This window comes from Magallana gigas, chromosome 2 (genome assembly GCF_963853765.1).
Source record: "Magallana gigas chromosome 2, xbMagGiga1.1, whole genome shotgun sequence".
NCBI classification, from domain to species: domain Eukaryota; kingdom Metazoa; phylum Mollusca; class Bivalvia; order Ostreida; family Ostreidae; genus Magallana; species Magallana gigas.
Window position 1 is genome coordinate 22,046,632 of NC_088854.1, and position 24,317 is coordinate 22,070,948.

General features: G+C 32.0%; 2 protein-coding genes across 2 annotated transcripts in view; one reads left to right on the top strand and one right to left on the bottom strand.

Annotated features, from left to right (window-relative positions):
- Positions 1 to 15,280, bottom strand: LOC105322421 (serum paraoxonase/arylesterase 1). The gene is made up of 9 exons (XM_034446130.2): positions 15,157 to 15,280; positions 14,470 to 14,540; positions 13,740 to 13,795; positions 12,575 to 12,761; positions 10,849 to 10,972; positions 9,816 to 10,016; positions 6,482 to 6,563; positions 1,508 to 1,645; positions 1 to 720 (listed from the first exon to the last, which is right to left on the bottom strand). The coding sequence occupies exons 1-9, from the start codon at positions 15,219 to 15,221 to the stop codon at positions 550 to 552; spliced, it is 1,095 nt and encodes a 364-aa protein (XP_034302021.2). The 5' UTR covers positions 15,222 to 15,280; the 3' UTR covers positions 1 to 549.
- LOC105322445 (ADAM 17-like protease) overlaps positions 15,247 to 24,317 on the top strand; it is a 19,600-nt gene continuing 10,529 nt past the window's right edge. Inside the window, exons 1-4 of the mRNA XM_066077631.1 lie at positions 15,247 to 15,404; positions 18,653 to 18,782; positions 18,901 to 19,031; positions 20,783 to 20,871. Coding sequence (XP_065933703.1) covers positions 15,335 to 15,404; positions 18,653 to 18,782; positions 18,901 to 19,031; positions 20,783 to 20,871 — 420 coding nt within the window. The 5' untranslated portion in view covers positions 15,247 to 15,334. The remainder of the gene's footprint in view (positions 15,405 to 18,652; positions 18,783 to 18,900; positions 19,032 to 20,782; positions 20,872 to 24,317) is intronic.

The window sequence follows — 24,317 nt, forward strand, 5'->3', positions numbered from 1 at the left end:
AACTTTTTAAAAAGGATTTTATTGATAATACATTGTATATAATCAAAAATATAATTCAAAAAATCAATGAATAATATGGCACTACAAAGATACACATATACATGTACCGGAAGTTGATATAAGAATAAAATTTTTTATAGAAATAAGTACAGGCTAGCATTCTCAAAAATTATATATTTCAATAGTTGCATACTTTACAATATAAAAAGTTCATGGTAGGATTGTCGTTGCTGTTGTATAGCTGTCATGTAAATATACTGGTACAAAAGACTGCATGTCATCAGAAAGAAAACATTATAGCAGTATTATATCATTACACTTGCAAGTACATATATGCACATTAAATTATGCTTAAAATGAAGAGATATTTATAAATTATCACAGCAAAAGGTTTGGGTCATGCTTGCCTCTATTAAGTTTAATTTACAATGAAATCATTCCAGACCGATATCATTCAATATTAACATAATTACATCCATCCATCAACATCATAAAAATTCCTAATAATAGAATCAAATTAAGATTTAAACATGCATGAAGGAAACATTTTTACAAAGTGTTCACTTCACAGTACATCATTTTATGACAGACTGTTCCCACCAACATTCGCTTCTTGTACAGAGTCGCTGAAGAGGAACCATAGAGTTCAAGGTCGTCTGACAGTAGCTCCGTGACCCCAGTCACATTAGTACCACTCTTGTCCATGTGTAGCATTAGTACCTATAAGTCAGGCCAATCAACTTAAAATGCATGATGATAGTAATAATGATTTATAATGGTAATAATAAAATATTGATTTATGTGAATTGCACTAGTTTTATCTAATGGGGTGAGAAACAAAAGATGAAAATTGTATTGTACTAGCTATTCAAATAAAAAGGTCCTCCCCTGTCAAAGATGATGAAGCATAGTTATGGGTAACATACTAGATGAAAACTAATGATTAACACCTTGATCATCCAAAAAAATCATGGCTGCTTGAATATTTGTTTTATCCCTTTTAAAAAGGAAGTTGACATCAGATTGGTTAAAAAATGAATCCCATCATTTACATGCCTCGATCAGCAAAGAGTGTGTTTAAATGTATATATATATATATATATATATATATATATATATATATATATATATATATATATCAGAGTTGTAAGTTAGCAACCTTCTTTGTATTATATATGTTGAGGGTCTGATTTTAAAAAAAATGTTTGTTTTAGGTAATTTTGTTCAATGAATGTATAAATTAGATTTAAAATATGTCATAAAAGGATAATTTTATAAACAAAAAAATTAATAAAGTCCAGAGGGTCTATATACTTTGGGGTTGGGGGTGGAGGGTTCCCGGTTTACTTTGTATATTAATCAATGTTTGTTTGTTCTTCATAAAATATATCTTTAAAAATAAATGTAACTTCAATTTTAAGGACAAAGATTGCATCATATTGCACATAGTCCTTTCAAGCAGCTGTGATTAATATTTGATGATTTATTTTATCATCAATTTCTATACCTGTGAAGCAGCAATTTCAGTACTAGGGTCATTCAGATGTTTTGAAATTTTAAACCCGATAGGATGGCAGCCTAACAGCACATCTCCTGTTACAGGATCTATCGTTGGGTTGTCTGGGAATGTGTCAAGCTCAACTTCCTACAAATTAACACATGCATATTTAAATGAAATCTAACGCAGACATGTCTGCATGAAAATCTCTTAATTAAAGATATTGATTTATTCCATATCCTTTCTGTGATTTTATTAATTGCAGCTGCATACATTAGATAATAAAACAAGAGGTCAATGGGCCAAATTGCTCACCTGAACAAGAATTCCTCATATCATTATTTTTTAGTGTTGAATATTTTCCCTATATATTTCTATGTGAATTGTTGAAGCCCTTTAAGGGCTCCAGTATTAGTCTGAGGATCACAGTTTGAACAATTTAATACCTACATTATCTGAGGAGGCTTGCATAGTAATCTCACAAACTGTAGCATTGTAGTTCTTGAGAATAAGATCTTTTATCATTTTCTCTACATAATTCTTTGTTTTCTCTACATAGTTTTATGTTGATTTCTTTGCCCCTCTTGGGGCACCAGTATTAGTCAAAGGGTTATCATTTAAACAATTAGAAGCTACACTATCTTTGGATGCTTGAATAGTAATCTCCCAAATTGTAGCATTGGAGTTCTTGAGAAGATTTTTTAAACATTTCCTTTTTATATATTTCTGTGTTAAACTTTGAACCCCTCTTGGAGCCCCAGTATTAATCGGGGGGAGGGGGGGGGGGGGGGGAGGTCACAATTTGAACAATTTAGAATATACCCTATCTATCATAAAATATTATAGTATTCTCACAAACTATTATCTCAAAGATTGTAGTTCTTTCTAGGAAGAATTTAAACACTTTCCCTATATGTTAATTTGTTAAACTTGGAACCCCTCTTGGGGCCCTGGTGTTAATATGGGGAGTCACCTTTTTCACAATTTAGAATCTACACTATATCTCAGGATGCTTGCATAGTTATCTCAAAGATAGCAGCTGCAGGTCTGTAGCTCCTGGTCTGAAAAAATTTGGATGAGCAACCTGGGAGCAACAGTGCCACCCATTGAAAACATAGGTAATCACAGATTACAAAGCTCACCGAGACGAGACATCACCCTTATGAGACTTCACCTTTATGAGACCACCTTTATCATATTAAATGAAAATCATACTTTATGATCTTGGATATTCATGGATTCTGTTTTGACACAATATCGTATATCATCTGTTAAAAAATTGTATGATAATCATATGTTCATATGTTAATCAATACAATAATATAAAATTAAATATTGCATCCTATCATATTTACAACATATATCATATAATACAATAAAATACCATAATAAACAATGATGAGATATGATATTGTAACGTATGGTATGACATTGTATTGTGTTATACGTTATTGTATTTGATCACATAATACAATATCATAATATATAAAACAATATAGTATTATATTACAATATCATATTACATAATACATCATAACATTGAAACATATGATATTATATTGTATAATATAGTATGATATTGTATGATACTGTATCATTTTTGATACATAATATGGTATTGTATCATATGATACAATATTCTTTGATACAACATTGTATCATATCAAATGATACAATATTATGTGATAAAGTAAAATATTATATAATACAATATTATATTATACATATTGTTTCATATGATACAATAATATATTTTACAATATCATACAATACAATTTCATGTGATGTGATAATATATCATATTATAAACCAATATCATATTATATAATATTACAGTATCATATTATACAATTTCATGTGATATAATTCTATATTACAGAAACTAATATCATATAATACAAAATCCTATGATACAATATTATAGAATATACAATATTGTATCATAGGATACAATATTATATTTTGCAATATCTTATGTAATAGTATCATGTGATTAAATAATAAATTAATAATACAATATAATATTATACAATATTGTATCATAATATACAATACTATACATAACGATATCATGATACAATATCATAACATAAAATATCAAAAAAATTTATACAATATCATATCGTATCATTTAACTTTTTTAAATATTACATATGATATTATATTGTATCATATTAAACAATATTGTTTCATACCATACAATACTATATCATAGGAATCATGTTATATCATTTATCAACAAACACATCTATCTATCGTGCAGGTTTGAGTGAGGTAGGAGATTTCTTTAGCATCCTTGATAATGGAGATCAGGCTCTGCATCTGAAGCAACCTCTGCGTTTCATTAATAATATAATTAAATCAACTATGCAAGCTATCATCTATAAAACCTGTTCCAAAAAAACTAAACGTCATCCAGCATCTGAAACATAACATTAATTCTAATTGCTACTAGACTTTGACCCGTGCGTGCACGGGTTGACATTGCATATCGGACATTTACGAAATGGGTACATCGACACACCTTATTATTGACATTTGCATAACAAAGCTATAGGCCTACAATAATGCTATTAGTTTCACTACACTTTCCTTAATATGAATAATCTAACTGTGTCTCGGGAAAGGCCCTCACCACAGCTAGTTAGAATGCATCCCTTATACCCGTAATGTAGCAGAAAATTGCAGAATCGCTCCGGAACGATTTTGGAGAAAATTAATGAAGTTGCCTTGAAAATGATAGTCAAATTCATCACAACAAACCTTTTTGAGACGGCAAATACCTTTCAACTAAAAATTTTAATCCAGAGAATGGAAGAATTCAACACCTTTTCACCAACGTGCACGTATTTTCTTTGTAAAACTGGGTCATTAGGACATTATTCATTTTTACGATAAAACATATTCTATCTTCACTCTCCTATTAAATATAATGTTACTTTTTTGCATTCAATCAACTATTTTTGTCATCACGAAGACAAAAGTAAGAACTTAGTTGAAATGTATATTTGTTATTTTATACTTTCTCTCATAAGAAATCATTAAAATAAATATATATGAACAGAATATATAGCAAAAGTCCAATGAAAATTTACCCGTATCTGTATTATCATTTCTGAGTTTATTCATGCAGATGTGATATTATGGAAACAAACTAAAGATCCCGTTAGCGTGAATGTATTGCGCAAGCGCAAGATTGTAAAATCCAAAATATTCAGGTGATTTCCGGGATTTTTTGAGGAATGTTCGCTGTTTATTAATAAGCGAAGCTTAACTGAGAAAAAATAAAAACAAATTGGTAATCTTCAAGTACCAATGATGTTTAAAATATATAAAACAAAAGACAGTTTTCTTCCGATTTATCGGTATTAAAGACTAAAAATTCGAGTCTATTATTTTAATATAGTAGTATAGATGACCTAGTCACTCCTATCAATAAATACCTGTAACATTTGTTATTCAAAACTTCTCTGTAAATAAAAAAATAAAAATATCCTTCCTGACCCCTTGAAGGCTAATTCAATTCTCCCCGTAACAGACCTCCTTACGTTTATTTATATCTGCTCAATATATATTTTCGTAGGTCATTGCAATGCACATGTATATATGTACAATAATTACTATTTAATCTTAATTATAGTAGTATATATGCATTATTTATTAAATAATTAATATAAATAAAGTTGAAGTCGGGTTCGGTATTACAAAATAAATCATGGAATTTCCCGGTAAAAGTTAAAACAGACATAATCAATGTTTAGTGCAGTTTCCCACCAAATACACATTACTATGGAACTAAAGGTAAACAAACATCTACAATATGTATGATTATACTGTAAGCTCTGCAAATAATGTCAAAACACTCAATCCGAATTTCCTCGGCGATGATAATACAGGTCAATATATGATAAACAAAACACATAGTCATTATATATATTTCACATTTACAACAGTTTACTTGTAAAAATGGCGGCTCTTAATCTCGATGTAAATTTGAAACTTGATTTTTAGAGGACGGTATCGTGTTCCAAAAGCACTGTAGCTCCTAGGTCGTCCATCCGAATTTTTTCAGACCAAGAGCTACAGAGAGGCAGCCACAAATATTGTAGCATTGTACATAGTTCTTATACAGAAGAATTTTAAACATTTTCCCATTTATATTTCTATGCTAAATTTTAAACCCTTCTGAGGATTCCAGGGTTGGTCCGGGGGGGGGGGGGGGGGGGGGGGCCAATTTAAGGAATTAAAAATCTACATATCTGATGCTGCTTGCTCGGTAATTTCACAAATTGCAGCATTATGGTTTTTGAGAAGAAACATTTTATACTTTTCCGTATATATTTCTATATTAAAATTTGAACCTCTCCTGAGGCCCCAGTATTAGTCTGTGGATTATAATTTGAACAATTTGAAATTTACATTATTTGAGAATGCTTGCATAGTATTCTCACAAATTGTAGCATTGTTGTTCTTGAGAAGAAGATTTTTAAACATTTCCCCCATTTTTTTTTTCATGTTCAACTTAAACTTTGAACCCTCCTGAGGCCCTAGGATTAGGTTGCAGGTCACTTCTCCAATATATATAAAAGATTTGGTGTAAATATTGGTTTCTTAAAAAGAAGATTTTTTAAGACATACGCTCTATCTTCACTGTTTCACAATTATCTTATTTTGAATAAGGTTTTGCCCTTTATTTTAAAATTTAGAACCCCTCCTTTTAAGGATGCTTTGGTCCAAGTTAGTTAAATTTGGCCTTCAGTTCAGGTGAGCTAAAAAGATGGGGACCACCTTAAAGGGCCCCACTTACAATACTGGCATACCAAAGGATGAACTAAGGAGATTTAAAACCAGTATGGTTTAATATTCATGACAGTGCTTAAAACATAGCCCTGAATTTGCTCAGATGTCATTTCTGTAAATTGCAATAACCTAATTTGAAAACCAGCAGAATGTCTGACATTATATACTTGAACAAAAACTTACATTTATTTTTGTGAGTCTGTTGTTAGCCTCTGGTTTGTACACGGCAAATTTTTTACCTGCACTGGAAACAACATACACATGTCTGGAACAGAAAACAAAAGTGAATCATTATCTCATATAGTACATGATTAAGAAAACTGAATGTTCTTAATTTGTAATTTTATATGCTTGCAGTCAACTAAATCACTCATAGAACATGTCTGATATATCATTATACAAGTTTCTGTTTTACTGTCAGTTTTTGAAGCTTCAGCTAGAAATTCCCACCTACAGCAGTTTTCCTTCTTGGTACATGAATTACCCTATGGCATGCAACTTTGGCATGCCAAATTCACAAAAATCAGCTAAACAGAGTTTCAGTCAATAAACTAGGATTAAAGGCCGCTGTTAAACTATAGTTTACGGACAGAAAACTACAGTTAACGATGTTGATCTATATTTCTCATCTGTAGATTATAGTTAATTCAATCATCATTCTATGTTTCAGAAGTGTGAATTTAATATATTTACCAATACAGGGTTTGAACAAACTTGAAAAATTCATGTAGCTTGCTTTCATTCTACAAGTCATAGACCCTATTCTTCATATCAAACTCAATCATTAGAGGAATGACAGAATGTTCACCTTACATATTTAGAAAGCCTTTGCAAATGTATTGATAATATATAGATTATTACATGGCAATTTTTATATCACATCCTATATTAGCCTGAGGTCACTGTACATATCAGCCTGAGAGCAGTCTTACATATACTTATGTATATATGTCACTTAAGGTAAGGTTTGCGGCTTGCATTTTATAGAGGTTGTACCAAAGTTACATACCATTTTGTTCACTATACTAAAGTCTTTTTTCTCATGAAATTCAAATGAATTTTGCCCGTCCCGTTTTATAACTACAAAAGGTCAAAGTTCATGATTTCCAATTTTCATTTTGATGAAATGAACAATTTCGTGAAAATATGTTCATTTTATATGTGACTATTATGGGGGTTATTTATGCTTAAAATGTTCGAAAATAATATCACTACATGTATTAATATCATGATTCACTTTTATTAATTTCTGATTCGAACTATCTAAAAATAGAATAAAATGCAACAAAAGTCTTAATTTTGGACTACTATTATGTAAACGAAAACATCTTATTTGAACCTTTCCAAGTCCACCGATTTCAGGAAAAACGTATCTTAGAATATGTGTAATCTGATGTTTCTAAAACACTATTCAAAACCATATGATGCGGATTTCGTTTTCGTGGAAATTGATAAAACGCTTGTGTCCTCTTATTTTTTCATTGAAACTAAAAAACCCCGCGAAATAAAAAAAACTGAAATCAATTATGACGTCATATAAATTTTGACGTCATAACTGAAATAAAGGGTAGTTGGTGTTACGTCACAATGAAAATGTGTGAGTTATCTCCCTGTAACCGCAAACCTTACCTTAATAAGTGTGATATAAATCTTATATCACATCCCTAGGGTTTATATCACATGGGTAGGCGAATTTTCGGTTTATATTGCACAGGGCAGAAAAGGGTATATTTTCTATAAGTATGCCATATATAGGCATTGCAAACAGAAAATTTTAGGCTGCCACCTGATGTTATTCATTTTTCTTGAAATGAAACAACATACCTCCTACCGACAGCAATGTAAATTCCTAATTAAACGTGAGGAATTAATATATCCACATAAAATTGCAATAAGCACATCTCACGAATTTAAAAACATCGCTTTTATTTTTTGGACATATGTAACCTACATGAAACTATGATAAAAAGAGGTATAGCGCCTTTTCCCATTATTTCACTTACACCAGTCCTGTGTTTGGACGAAAAGTACCTGTTACTAAAAATAGCTTCAGGTACCTAGATTTCGAAACCTGGATACACTGTACATGTACTGATTTTATAATGGTTTCTGTAACAACTGATTTGTCATAAATTCTGGAAACTCTGTGTATAACAGTTGATATTCTGATCCATGATAAGTTCAAGCAAAGTGCAATGGATCTAAGTGTAAATAGAGTAAATGTACAGTGTTCATGAAGAAAACTGTTTATATTGGGTGTTCTCATACTCGGACTGAATTAAACAAGATAATTTAAGATAATTTAAAGAAACCCAGAAGATTAGATACGTGTAACTTAATCTCTCTATTCTGTTCATGCTTCAATTTAAGTGAAAAAAAAATTACTACTTAGTGGATTCGATACAGCGACCACAAAATCAAAAAGACCTCCGCGTTACCACTAGGCCACGCATCTAACATTTGCAACAGATATATATACATATGGCTATAATATATATGGCTATAAACATGATTGTATTAAAAAAGACACTAATTGAAATATTTGTCTAATGTTCAGTACGAAGACTACCTTAAACCAAAACTAATTCAATGTAAACGTGTACTACAATACCTGTAGAACATAATTTTAATCAGATGTCTCTGCATGGTTTAGAGTGGTTCAAATAGTCAAATATCCAATTTTTTATCGTATACACTAACTACTTTCCTATATATCCCAAACAAAACCTGAATATTTAATGATGTGGTGTAAGAAAATTAAGACTCTTAGAGCATGGTGATTGTGTAATTTGCGTTTCTTTGAATATATTTAAACTAGATATTGTATAATATTGAAAATGTCTGATGTTTGCAAAAGGCTATATTTGAGGCCAAATCGTATATTAAGTGCACTATACCTCTTTGCATTTGCAATTTTCTGTTCTCGCGATTTGATGGAAAATGGCTGAATCGCAGAATTAAGTGCTCGCATAAAATACGGAATCTACAGTATTTTTTTTTATTATGTTTATCAAAATATATATCCCCTACCTAATACTATGAACATTGAGGTATTGCAAAGGAAAAATAATTACAACAATTCTGGTACCTCTGTGGTGAATGATTCTGGAGCAAAAAGATTAAAATGCCACTCCCAACTATAATTTACTGCATCATTTGCATATCCCCATGCAGAAGGTTGGGACTTTTCATATGAATACATTTTGAAGCTCTCCAAAAGTTCCAAGTTTGGCTGAAACTGACATTGTAGAATTTTCACTTCAAGCAATTTTTTAGTTTAAAAAGCTTATTGCAACATTTTGAACATTGCTGACCCAAAATTTCCCATGCTTTGAGTTCTGTGATATCATCCAAGTTCATATTACAAATAAGTCAGAAAAACACTAATGTATATCATATCAAAATTCTAAAAGTATAATTTTTACCTTTGTAAAATGATTTGTTTCAAATAAAGCTTTTTTCACTATACCTTCAAAATCTGTCAAAAACAGCAATATTTAAAGACACGCAATCTTACCTTCCATCTTTTGAGAGTGCAATCCCATTAGCCATATATGTTGGCTCTGAGACTCTAATGAAGTCTCTGCCATCATAGTACAATACATGTCCATAGTAGAGCCCAATAATTTGCTCTAAAAAGTGAAGGAAATGGTTACGATAGTATCCGTAGTCTGTCGTGTAAAAGGTTTCAGGACCTGTCGCTGCAACATCGTTCAGTCTGAAATATTTTTTGTAATAGGTTAAATATAGGATTTTATTTTGTATTTTTACTCTTCATTATTTTACTCCTACTATCTCTATTGTAAATACAATTCATTTATTACCAAAAACCTATTAGAAAATAGTCAACATTCTTTATTCAAATTGTCATCAATTTATCCATTCATCCCCCCCCCCACCTCCATAAAAGAAATAATTTAAAGCTGCTTGGTCCGATTTTAAATCAAATTTTATGCAGGCTTTTAAACGATGGCTATGCTTAGTATATATGTATAATAATAGACATTGCAGTAGTTTTACACGTCAATTATGCCAAATTTCAATGAAGTTAAAATACGAACAAAATTTGCTAACAAAACAAACGACATTAAAAGGTATCCCGCTACTTCGCCTCATGTTAAATTTCACCCCTGCTGACGAAACGGGTATAGTTGTATTACGAATTTGACATCGCTTTAAATAAAGGTCGAAATGATCAGACAAATTACAAATAAACATGAGTACGTTTTGTTTGCTAATATTTCTAAATTCTGCTTTCTTTACAATTGACGCATAGCAGCGGGTTGAATAACCCCAATCATTCGGGGGACGAAACCAAGAGGTTTCCTTTTTTAAACATTCCCGTGATGCATTTTGGTTTGTTTTTTCGTTTGCCCAAAGAGAAATTATTTTTATTTACTTTGAATATTTCTAACTTTGAAAGGAGACTGATTCTGCTGGTGTAAATAGGAGAAAGTCCATAACTTTCTAAGATAAATGATTTGTATGAAAAAAAATTCGATATTATAATTACAAAAAAATCGGACCAAGCAGCTTTAAACATGAATTACAAATGAACAAGGGTTCCTTTGTAGGTTTTTAGATGCTTCAGTTCCAGGGTCTTCTCCAGAAACTCAAACTTTTCAACAGTGTCCTCCTCTGCTCTATGCACCACAACAAACAGGAATATCTTGCCTACAGGTGTAGATATAAATCAACTGAATTATACATGTTACATGTAACACCTTGTCTACATGTGTGGTGTAAAGGTAAATCAAAATTATTACGTTACATGTAATACATCATTTCCAGGTGTGGATATAAAAGAAAATCAAAACAATTACATTACATGTAATACCTTGTGTACAGGTGTGGATATAAAGGTAAATCAAAATGATCATGTTACATGTAATTCCTTGTCTAGTGTCTACAGGTATGGATCTAAAGATAACTCAAAATTATTACATTTTTCACGTAATATCTTACTGTCTACCTGTGTGGATATAAAGGTAAATCAAAACTCAAAATTATTACATTTTTCATGTAATATCTTACTGTCTACCAGTGTGGATATAAAGGTAAATCAAAACTCAAAATTATTACATTTTTCATGTAATATCTTACTGTCTACCATTGTGGATATAAAGGTAAATCAAAATGATTATATTTTCAATGTAATACCTTGTGTACACACAGGTGTAGCTGCAGGTCTGTAGCTCCCGGTCTGAAAAAATTCGGATGGACGACCTAGGAGCTACAGTGCCTCCCATAGTAAAAATCTGCAATTTACAGCACACAAAAAATTGCGCTAGATTTGGACTGATTAATCTTATTTGCACACAAATTCTGTGAAAACATTTAGAACCATTAATTTTTTCAGGAAATTTACTACTGGTATCGCCACTTTACTTGCCTCAGACTTTCTCTTAAACATGCTGACCGACCACGGAAAAAGAAGTATATTAATTTACGTCGAGATCGAGAGTCGCCATTTTCACGTGTAAACAAACTGCTCCACTTTCACTTTACGGGACTGGTGGTGGTGTTTAAAAGAGTATCAGAGGCAAGTGAAGTGACGATATCTGTAGTAAAATGTCTGAGGAATTTTTTGGAATCAAATTTTTATATAGAAAGTGTTCTGAAATAAGTTTAATCAGTCCAAATCTAGCGCAATTTTTTGTGCGCCGTAAATTGCAGTTTTTTACTATGGGAGGCACTGTAGCTCCCAGGTCGTCAATCCGAATTTTTTCAGACCGGGAGCTACAGACCTGCAGCTAACGCAGGTATAGAGTTTAAGGTAATTAAAAATTATTACATGTTTTTTGTAATACTTTACCTAAATGTGTGGGTATGAATATGAATCAAGAGATTACATTTAACATGTAAAGCATTGTCTACATGTATAGATATAAAGGTAAATCAAAAGATTACATGGAACATGTAAAGCATTGTCTACAGGTATATATATAAAGGAAAATCAAAATGATACCTGTTACATGAGGATCTAATCACATGTACTCTTTGTCATAATTTTGCTCATTATAAAATACAGGTACTACTGATAATATTTACCTGGTATATGTAATTTTAAAGAAGATGTCCTATAACATTCATAATTATATGTGTATCATATTATACATATATTTATACATATAACCTGCAGCTTCATAGACAAGGCAGAAGTCTGTCAAGAGTCCCAAACAACATCATCAACAAAATTGTTTAAAAAATTATAACAAAATCTGATAAACAAAGTAATGAATACCACTACATGTATACCCGTAATTTTTTACTCACCTTTTTCTTCTAGTACACTGATACCATGGGGAGCAAAATCTTCATAGCTGAACTGATTTCCAACTATCATCAGCTCTCGAACTCCATCTGCAGGCTTTTCCAAGTTAAATAGCATGATTCTGCCTCTAACATTGTCTTTTTTGTGATACTCCTTCATGGCAGATGTAAAGAAGGGTCCATCTATACCCTTATAAACAAAAAATCTTATCATTAATAAGTTCTTTACATATATCCGGTACTGTACTGTAGATAAATGCTTTTTTAAATTCAATTTTGACTTAGGAAAATTATACTTAAATTAAAAAAAAAAAATCAAATATACTATATGTTCCAATTTTCTAGTCTCTACCAAAATCCAGGCATTCATCAACTTGACTAAATGTTCCGATATAACCCTCATGTGGCAATACTGGAAATGGTTAACTTTTTCACAAACTTCAAATTTCACAAGCAAAAATTACTAAGACATTTACTAGTTTGTTTGACACTTGATCTTTAACCTCATTACCCATGTTACCTAAGATATACCATTAAGTATACAGAGTTTGATATTTACCATGATTGATGTTTATCAATCAATAGATATTGATTGATATCAATCATGGTATATCCCAGAAGAAGACGATCCAAATTTATTTCTAGGTCATGAGGTCAAAGTTTAAGGGTCAGACTACTGTATTCTTAACCTTAAATGAATACTAGTATATCAAGTGAAAAATAACTGCCGACAGGCATTTGCAAAGTGATTTGATCTTAAAATCAGCAGGAGCTCTCTCCTTTCCGTGTATCAATTACTGCCTATCAAGCAAAAACGTTCTTGGACAACACTATTATAGTCCACTTGTTGATGTGAAGAATGGTTTAAACCTTGATATCTGACCTTTGACCTAATAAACAAAGGAAGTCATCTACAGCATGAACTCCTTAGGGGTACCACAAATGATGTGTGTACTACTATACCAGCTGACTAGGGCATAAAAATCAATTATCAATATTATTTCAATAAAGTACTGCAAATCATTGGGCCACTTTTCTCTGTGCTTCAACCAGACTTGAATGTAAAATATATACACAGCAATAATGTGCTGAATTATTCTGCATGTTGATTGAATCATACATACATTTTATATGTATTTTTGAGTTTTGTCATTTGTAGATGACTTACAGAGGTGATGAAAGTTAATCCAGACTTGGTGGTTTGCATGTCTTCAGATCCATGATCTAAAATGAATATCAAAAGTCAATATGTATCATCATGTCAACAGTTTCTTTATCGATAATTCTGGTCCACCAGTGATTGACAAACCTGGTTAAAAACCAGCAGGAATGTTTACAAACCTTTTCTAAATCTATATATGACCTATGTATGTTCCTAAGATATGACTTAGGAACATCGTAAGAATAGCCCAGGCCATGGTAACTTAGGAACATTTTAAGTTAGGATATCCCAACCTACTGAGATCATTATTTTCACATTATTTCATACAGAGAAAATTTGAGAGGCTTGTGCAGGGATAAATCATTAGTCATTTTGCCTAAGAAAATTATAAATGTCAGTAACATGACCAGTAATTAAATTTGAACACATTTTCAAAAATTTACATTTATCTACATATATCAATAGAGATGTAGATTGTGACATCAAAGTTTATCATTCATGACGTTATCATATGAAGTACAGACAAGCGACTTTTTGCACATAGCTGTGAATTAAATCAATCCGGATTAAGCCTTTGAAATTAACTTACCCCCAAAGTTTATGCATTTATTATATAACTATTCAAAACTTTTTATGCATCTTTTGATTTGTACTTCATCGAAAACACACTATTTTAAGTATCCAATTTGAGTGCTTAATTGTCTTAACCAGTGAGATGGTAATTAATAAATCATACCTATTCCTTCCACAATGTGACATTTTCCTGGTCGATGGTTCCATACAGTTTTATGGTAGTCAAGAAACAAACTGAAATACATGAAATACTACAACTATATATGTAGACAACTTAGTAGCTAGAGCATACCTTGATTTTTAAAGATTTTAAAAATTTCTCCAACATATTCTTAAGTTAAACATTGAGCTCCTTTTGATATTTCAGTTTTTGAGATTTTAGAAGATTTTTCTCTATGTATAAAAATTCACACCTATTGTGTTCCCACCCTACCCCTCAGGGATCATAATTTGAACGTTAAGTCTTATAAAGTATGTTTGTACAGACCCTGAAACGTGCTACTACACCTCTAAAACGAACCGTACCGTTCCGTGCAAGAAACGAACCGTACCGTTCACAAAACGAAACGTACCGTTCAAAAAGAGTAACGAACCGCCACTATGACCCACACCTTTTTTTCGTGCGACTATTTATATTTAGTTTTTAATTTATTAAAATCATACCAGGTAGGTAAATAAAGCTACTACCGGTAGGTTTAAATACCCAAGTAGGTAAATTTAGCTACGTAGCTTATTATAGTGATTGTACTGGACCTGTGGTGTAGTAGCACGTTTCAGGGTCTGTAATAATCAGCTGAATGTCATGACAGTGGTCTGATCGCCGTCTTAGTTTTGTCTGATAAATACTTACACCAGTTTAAAGATATATGTAAGAGACAAAGCTAATGCAATCCCAAACAAGGTTTTCAGAATCATGGTCTAAAGTTGACAAAACGCTCAACCATGCACATTCCAATTAAATCGGGATCGGGATCGGGATTTTTGGATATTCCTACTTTCGATTGAACATAATCAGAAAAAAATGTATCATGTATATCGTTTGTATTTTAGCAGTTATATCTCCTATGTTATTTTCTATTGTCGTCCAAATTGTGCAAGGTAAATTTATTTTATCTTTTAATAAGCCTACCCACATTGAACATGTTCCATGTTTTCATGTTGTTCGCATTGAAAAATTGATTTGTGTAACGTAATCGGTATTTATAGATATCTATATGGTCCACGGTCCTAAAGGCTAAAACTGACGAGGTCCAAATTTTTACGGTGTTCATCCTTTGTTTATATCTCGTTCATTCTCGCAGGAATACTTGCATTTTTGTATGCATATAATACTATGGTAAATTAACAATCAAACAACCTATATAGTATTTACTGTAGTCTGTCCAAAGAAATTTATGCTGCACATTTGGACGATTTTTAATAAAAATAGACATACCTGTGAAAGAAGTGCAATTGAAATCGATGAAAAGGAAAATTTCCATGATAACTTCATTCACACATTATCATTTTCTCCTTGTAAAAAATTCACAAGAATGAAAACAGATTTCCTACGGAGATTTATAATGGGGTATGTTGACATCTTTTCTCCATTCGGAAGTCACACAGAATACCTCTCCCAATTTTCAACGTTATCATCCGGGCTTATAATTATGGCTGATGCAATGCAAAATCCCCTTTGACTTTCTATTTTTTAACTCGGTTTTTTAACGGAAAAATCCGGTTATTGTAATATGGTGAAAATGGTGAGCTGGCGGCTGCCAAAAGGGTACCCTTATCGTATGGATAACTCCTCCTACAGTTTTCAAGATAGGAAGTTGTTCTTTTGCAGATCAATTGTATACTATGGTTTCATCAATATTCGTTGAATACCAATTTTCATGGATTTCGTTGATAAGTTGATACACGAAATTAAATGTTCATTAAAGTGCATTTTCTATTAATATTTTGAACTGATAGGATCATTGGCCACGAATTTACGTATCCTTGAAACTGTGATTTTCACTTTATCCACGAAAATTGATGCCCTTGAATATTAATGAAACCACAGTATATATATATATATATATATATATATCAGAGGTGTGCATATTGCTAGGATTTTGATTTCTGATAATTTATGAAAAAAATACCAGCTTTTGAACTTAGTCATTTTTTGGCAAAATATTGCGCAGCATTTGGGTACTCCATTTCTCTGGATATGGTAGGCAGTGTTTATCAATTAAGAATTGACATGGATTATGGATACAGCTCACTTAAGTTTGCTGTCACATTGACAGCTTTTCACTTGTTTGCCTTGTATTGAAACCTGACAAGCTAGATGGGGGCGTTTCAAAAGGGGAATCTTGGGATTTTTTTTATACTATTGAATGAACATCATCTGAATCAAGAGGTATTTATAAATATCAAATAATTTATGAAAATATGCAGCAAAAATATCTTGGGACAGACTATAAACAAGTAGAAATTTGTGAAGTTTTCCCAACTAAAATGAGCAAATTATGTAAATCTGGCTTTACTGTGAATTTAAATCATTATACGGTACTATAAAAAAAATAAAAATGCTATGAGTATGTGGAAGCTTATATGATGAATCGTCTGCAGAGACAAATGATTTTAATAAACAAGTTAAGTCATGAATGCTGTACTTGAAGATTAATTCAACTGACAATGCTATTTACATGCATGTAATTAAAGCATCAAATTCAGGACGTAGTAATGGCTGAAACCCATTGTTTTGTTGATGCCATTATGGACATGATGGAAGTAACGAAATGTTAAATGGTTATAATCACCTAAGTCTAAAGTAAACATAAAGCAAGCTACAATTAAAATTCATGCTAAACTTCTGAAATTTATTGCTCATGCATTTAATTTGTAAAGAAGACACATATTAGATCATGTTAGATCATGTAGATGAAGACTGTCAAAAATATGGACTCAATGATACTATATATATATACAACTTTTTCATACATGTGTAAGTTGAAGACCCCAAAATGTACAGGAGCATGAAAATACTGAAAAATTTAGATTGGGCAAGCTGGCCAGGAGATACAGTACCATACTATCGTAAAATTAAAGTTGCACAAAAAAAATTGATAGCCTTGGACTGATAAATCTTATTTCCGTGCACATTCAATACAAATATTTGATATTAAAAATTTCCCTAGACATTTTACCCTGATTACTACTGATACTGTCGGGTTACATGTTGTTTCGCCCCAAAGCCAAAGGCCCAATGCATGAGCGCTCCCATTTTTTTTTTGAGTGACCCAGTTATGTTTCACTAGGGCACCAAATACCGGGGTACCTTTCTCGAGCACCCCAAAGTAAAAATTATCAGTTTTGGATTTCTTTCACAAGTGCCCTAAATTACTGATATTGCATTAACAATGTTGGTGTAATATCAAGAGCACTCCAAGTTCAAAGTCCCCAAGTTTTGATTTATTTTCACGAGCACCCCAATATATGTTCGCCTGATTATCTTTAAAATCTTCGATGGAATCTCAATTATAGTATACTTTTGATCATTTTCACGAGTGCCCCATATGTGCTAATTCGATTTTGCTCAAAAATTTCGTTGGATTATTTTCATGAGCATCCCCAATTTTTTTAGATTATATTCAATATTTAGGTTGACTCGATTTTATGAAAGGTAATTTTACCTTCCTTTGTAATCATTCATTAGATTTGGAAATCTAAAACAAGGTTTATTTATTCATTCGGAAAAAAATGACATTTAGGGCCCCCATGAAATGTACTTGGTGGTGTTGTGAAATGTAAATGGGGCACTCCAAAAAATTTGGGGCACTCATGCATGGGGGCATAATAGTTTTGGGGCAAAGTGACCAGCACACATATTGTCACTTCGAACTTTTAATACCTGACATCATCATCAGTAATCTCGGTGTAATTTGTCAAAACAGCGTCAAAATTATTCAGTTTCAGCAAATCTCTGTGAAGTGGTGCAGTTTGTTTACGTTAAAAAGCATCTTCGCTAGCCAAGGGTTTACGATCCGCTTCTCTCCTCTACAACCCAAGGGTTTACGATCCGCTTCTCTCCTCTACAACCCTAGCCAAGGGTTTATGATCCGCTTCTCTCCTCTACAACCCTTGGGTTGTAGAGGAGAGAAGCGGATCGTAAACCCTTGGCTAGCGAAGATGATTAAAAAGTGGAAACTCTCGATATGCACTTGAATTTAACAGCGGTAATGGGAAGCATCGATATATCCAAACAGACCCAATTGGAACATAAAATGCTAGCCTGATAGATAGCTGGCTGGATGGGTGGTTGGATTGCCGGGTTGATTGATCGATTATTTTGCTTATGTTTTTTTCATAAACAGGTGAACTTAATGACAGATTACATCATTATGAAGTTCTAAAGCTGTCTGACATTTTACTGAGGGGACAAAAAGACCTCAAACTTCCAATACTGGACAGTTACTCTTTCATGAAATTTGAGGCTTTTAAAAAGTAAGTTAATTTTATTCTCCTTGTTTTCTGTAATTTGTACTTTAATTGTTGAATACAAAAGTTAATGTTTACATCAAACTTCTCTGTCATATAATTTATAAAATATATTTGATTTCAGGACTTTTGAAATTGAGTTAGAAAAATCCAGGGTGGTTACTCCATCACTAGAAGTACTAACAGTGGATGGAAGTGGATTGGAGAAAAAGACCTTATTACAGCATACTCACTACTACACAGGAACACTTACAGGTTTACAGTGTGTTATTAACAGGTTTACAGTGTGTTATTAACAGGTTTACAGTGTGTTAATAACAGGTTTACAGTGTGTTATTAACAGGTTTACAGTGTGTTATTAAAACAACATTTATGACTGTGCATGTGTATGTGTTGCTTCACCTTTCAATGCATGATTCAAAATAACACTTCAGACATGCACACACCACTAAGTGAATACCACAACCACAAGTGTAGCAGATCGAGACATTATTATTCTTTAAACGTGGTAATCTTGGCGATGTGCTCATTTTGACTACATTGAAAGTTTTGCTTTTTTTAACAAAATTTCCACTCGTCAAACTTCAAATCAAATAAATACCAAATAAAATTGACTTTACCCTTGTTTTAAAATCATGAATTTTCATTGACTTTTCAACAACAATTAATGTCATCACATTACAATACAGAAAGTATTAAATTGTGATATATAGCGTTAAAATGGATATTTAGAGATGAAAAAACTGAAATGAATCGCACACAATTTTAGACTGTTGATCTATTTCAATAAAACCATCGCAAAATATATATAACTACTAGCATGTTTTAAAGGGACTTGGACACGATTTGAGATCCAAAAAAATATTTTTATTTTTTATATATAAAATGGTTTACTGGTGCATTTAAATGATTGACCAAAATATTGAATGTTAAAGTCAGTTACAAGCAAGATACAGAGGTAAGAATTGGTTGTTATGTAAACAAAGCTCGAGTCTTATAGTTGTTTACAAATATGTAATGTAGAGATTAACCATTTCTTAGACAAAATGACATGTAAAAAAAATTTAAACTAACACAATATCTTAATAAATACCAGTATCAACAAAAGAAAGATACATTTGATTGAAACTTACACCAATACAACACATATGTAAAAATTGACAATATTCGAGCTTTGTTTACAAAACAAAGAATTATGAACTCTGTATCTTGCTTATAACTTGATAATTGACTTTCAAATTTTGACATAGCATTAAATCTTCTATATTTATCAGTATAAACATTGAAAATGGAAAAATAAAATTTGAAAATTTTGAGTCAAATCGTGTCCAAGTCCAAGTCAAAATTAAATCCCGTCTGTTAATTCTCTTAACGTATTAAGTTGTGAAATTTTCAGCTCTCCATGATAATCACATTTACAATTTCTTTGGGTTTGAACTTAAGTCCTTTTGCTTACATGTACAAATCCATTACTCTACCAATCAAAACTAGGTTTTGTCCATTGTCCATGCAGAGCTACGAAAAATGCCATATATTTACTTAAACTGCCATACATTAATACAGGTAAAATAAGTTTTTACATGCAGCTACCCAACAATATGTATTAAAGATTTATGGATGCTGGGGGTGGAAAACAAATTTTGATTTTAATTTATTTTAAATTTTATTTATGATGAACTATTACATGTATTTGGTGAAGATAAATTCTGTTTGTTTTAGCTAATAGATGGAATTTGAATATTTTTTCTATATGTTGATACAGAGCTTTGACTGTTGATCAATATACATACAATATATAAAAGCCCTCTTAAGACATTTATTTACACATTTTTAAAATGGTTCATGCTGGTAGTTTGGTACCTGTAGTCAATCCCTGATAAAAACTTCTTGTTTTATACATGAACTTATTTGTCACAGCATACCCGGATGTCCCTACTTCTCCCTACTTCTCTGACAGAAAACACAAGGTTTTCTACATACCTTACTGACTTTTTTGTAATTTGCAGATGATCCCACGTCAAGCTGTACAGTGACTATTGAGTCCAATGGTATACTAGCTCACATATCCACTCATGAGGAGGAATTCATTATTGAAGTAAGAAGTTGTGAGATTAAACATAAACTTTATACATGTACTAGATAATAAGAAGTGATCTTACAGTAAAACCCTTTAATATATACCCATCAATTTTCCTTTCTTGATACTGTCAATTTTACAGAGTGTTATCTGATTTTTTTTCCATATTGCAGGGTTCAAACAAATTTTCATAATGCGCTAGGCTAAGCGTGTGTTATTCAATTTGTATGCAAACACTGTTGCAGTTATGAGACCACGTCTTTCAAAAAATAATGATTCAATGCTTAAATATACATGCATGTATTTAAACGTTAGTGGGGTAATATGTAAAATTTTTCTGCAATGATCGCTACCTTCATAACCTGCGTGAATCATCACAGAATTTACATTAGCATTTTATTTTTTATAATTACATCTCTCTTCAAATTACTAAATTGATTGTAAAAATTAAGAAATATTAACTATTAAAAGTATTGTTAATGTACATCAGTACCTTAGATAGAAGAAACTGCCAAATTGTCTTCTATAGGAAATTGAGTTTTAAAAAACATCAGTTTGAATATTTCGTGCAGTTTATGATTTTTCTTACAAGGTTGCTGAAGGTTTTTCGGTCAGTTTCTACAGTCAGAGCTATGAATGTACAAAAAGCCACACAATTAAACATCTATATACAATACAATATTAGCCAAGTTTAAACAATGCGTATTATGTCGCATATTATGAAGAGAAAGGCCCATTAAGATTTGGGTAGGTTTAATTGCTTAATTTGATTTAAGGCATAGTGAACATACATGTATATACAGTCGACTCATTATACCCCTGCAAACGAAGTTTGGGGGGGGGGGGTATATAGGAATCACCTTGTCTGTCCGTCTGTCTGTCCATCTGTCCAACTGTCTGTTCAAAATTCTTGTCCAGTCCATATCTTTCTTATGGAGAAACATTGAAAGTTCTTACTTCACACAAAGATTGCTTATGACCTAAGGATGTGTCATGACCTTGAACCAAGGTCATTCGGTCAAGGTCAAGGACAGAAAAAGTGCAAAATTTGTGTCTAGTCCACATCTTTCTTATGCAGAGACATTGGAAGTTCTTACTTCACACAAAGATTGCTTATGACCTAAAGGTGTGTCATGACCTTGACCCAAGGTCATTTGGGCAAGGTCAAGGTCACTGGCAGAAAAAGTGCAAAATTCGTGTCCGGTCCATATCTTTCTTATGGAGAAACATTGGAAGTTCTCAGTTCACACAAAGATTGCTTATGACCTAAGGGTGTGTCGTGACCTTGACCCAAGGTCATTTGAGCAAGGCCAAGGTCACTGTCAGAAAAATTCTTGTCCAGTCCATATCTTTCTAATGGACAAATATTGGAAGTTCTTAATTCACATCAAAATTGCTTATAACCTGAGGGTGTGTCATGACCTTGACCAAAGGTGAATTAAGAAAGTTCAAGGTCATTGTTTAGAAAATGCTTAATTCCTTTCTGTGTCATGTCTTGTATTAATGTGAATAATACAAAGCTAAAATTTAACACAAAGCTTGCTTGTCAGGCCACATAAAATTATTTTTTAGATACTCATCCCCGTCTTTCTGAAAATGGCCTGCCCCAATGTATTTTTTTTTTTTTGAAAATAAATGTGTGGAAAATTTTTTTTGGAGAAGAATAGCTAGGGCTCAGTGTACTAATAATTCAAAATTTTTATATTAAATGTCTGCTTGACATGTGGAATTTCGTTTGATTCGAGTCATGTTTGTTAACATAAGGAGGCAAATGTCCTCATGCATTAACAGTTAACTTGAACTAAAATGGAATTTTAAGAATAGAAATTGGTTTGTGTACTCATATTAGCATTAACAGTTTTAAAAAATAGAGCAGTTTTTATTTATAGAAAATGGACGGTTAAATAGATTCATCCATTATTTTCTATAATAGAAAAAATACATGAGTTATGATTTTTTCTTAGCGGGGGGTATCAATTGTGAGCTTGCTCACAGTAAGTTTGAAACATAAAGATCTGTGGTATCACAGATTCAAATTCCAATGCATCTTACATGTTTTTGAATCCAGTTGTAACCAGAACAAACTGAATCCCACAAGTTTTGACTTGGGGGACATCTTTCTATCTTAATGTTTGTCACAGCCAGCTGTGGGAATAACATTTTGCAATATATTCATGAGATCTCTCATGTTAAATGTTTCTCTTTAAAACAATGCCATATTAAATTATTTAAGCCATAAGTGATATGATTAGACATTTGAGAAAACTTGCAGTTTTGTTATACATATAGACATACATGTATAAAGTACATATATTGAGATTTGGGTATAGAATAGAGAATTTATAATATTTATACCCCCCGCAAACAAAAGTTTTTTCTAAAGGGAGGGGGGTAATATTCCAATCATCTTGTCCGTTCGTCCTTCAGTCTTTTGTCTGTCTGTACTATCATTTCCTGTCCATATCTTTCTTATGGAAGAACATTGGAAGTTCTTACTTATACAACAGTTACTTATGACCTGAGGGTGTGTCATGATTTTGCCCTAATGTTATTTGGGCAATTTAATGGTCATTGGAAAGTAAAGAGCATAATCTGTGTCCGGTCAATACTGTTTACAGTGAAATATTTGCCCCCTTTTATTTTTCGTCCTTTTGCCCTTATTGTCAGTGGAAAAATTTAAGACTGGGGCAAAAAATATTCCTGTATACAGAGTTTTTCTTTTGAGAAACATTGAAAGTTCTTACTGCAAATAAAGATTGCTTTTGACCTGAGGGGGTATTTTGGTCATTGTATTTGAAAAAGAAAAAGCTCATAATTTGTGTCTGCTTTATACCTTTCTTATGGAGAAAAATTGGAAGTTTCTTCTTCACATAAAGATTGCTTATGACCTGAGGATGAGTCATGAACTTGTCCGAGGGTCAGTTGTGCAGTTCAAGATATTTGTTTTAATAAATGTATAATCATGTCTAAGCTTTATCTTGCAATGGAAAAGGAATAAAAGCTAAAATTTAAAACAAAGGTTGTTTGTGGCCTGTAAATATGTTCTGTCCATGGGCTGTAAATATGTCCTGTCCATGAGCTTCGATCATTTGAGCAAGTTCAAGGTCAATATAAGAAAAAAAATCTATCCATTCTTTCTAATACATAATATTTCTAATATAACTTATGTTATATTTTCTTAGTGGGGGCATTATTTGTGAGCTTGTTTACCGTACCTCTAGTTAAATACTAACATAAACGTGTTTAATGAATACTGTGATGTACCAAAATAGCAGCTAATTATTATTTGTTTCTATACTCTGTTGATTTTGATTGGATTTGAGAGTTTCATGTGACGAAAGTTCATTAACAGCAGCTCAGACTTGAATTCAGCCAGTTAATATTGGCTAACAGTGGCATGATAGAATGTATTTTTTTTGTGGTTTCAGATAGCTCAAAGTACATGTATGTATGATTAAATATAA

Coding starts and splice junctions, on each gene's coding strand:
- LOC105322421 (XM_034446130.2), bottom strand. CDS start 15,221: ATGATTCTGAAAACCTTGTTTGGGATTGCATTAGCTTTGTCTCTTACA. Junction 12,762..13,739: donor GATTAACTTTCATCACCTCT/GTAAGTCATCTA, acceptor TTTGTTTATAAG/GGTATAGATGGACCCTTCTT. Junction 721..1,507: donor CTGAAATTGCTGCTTCACAG/GTATAGAAATTG, acceptor CCTGACTTATAG/GTACTAATGCTACACATGGA.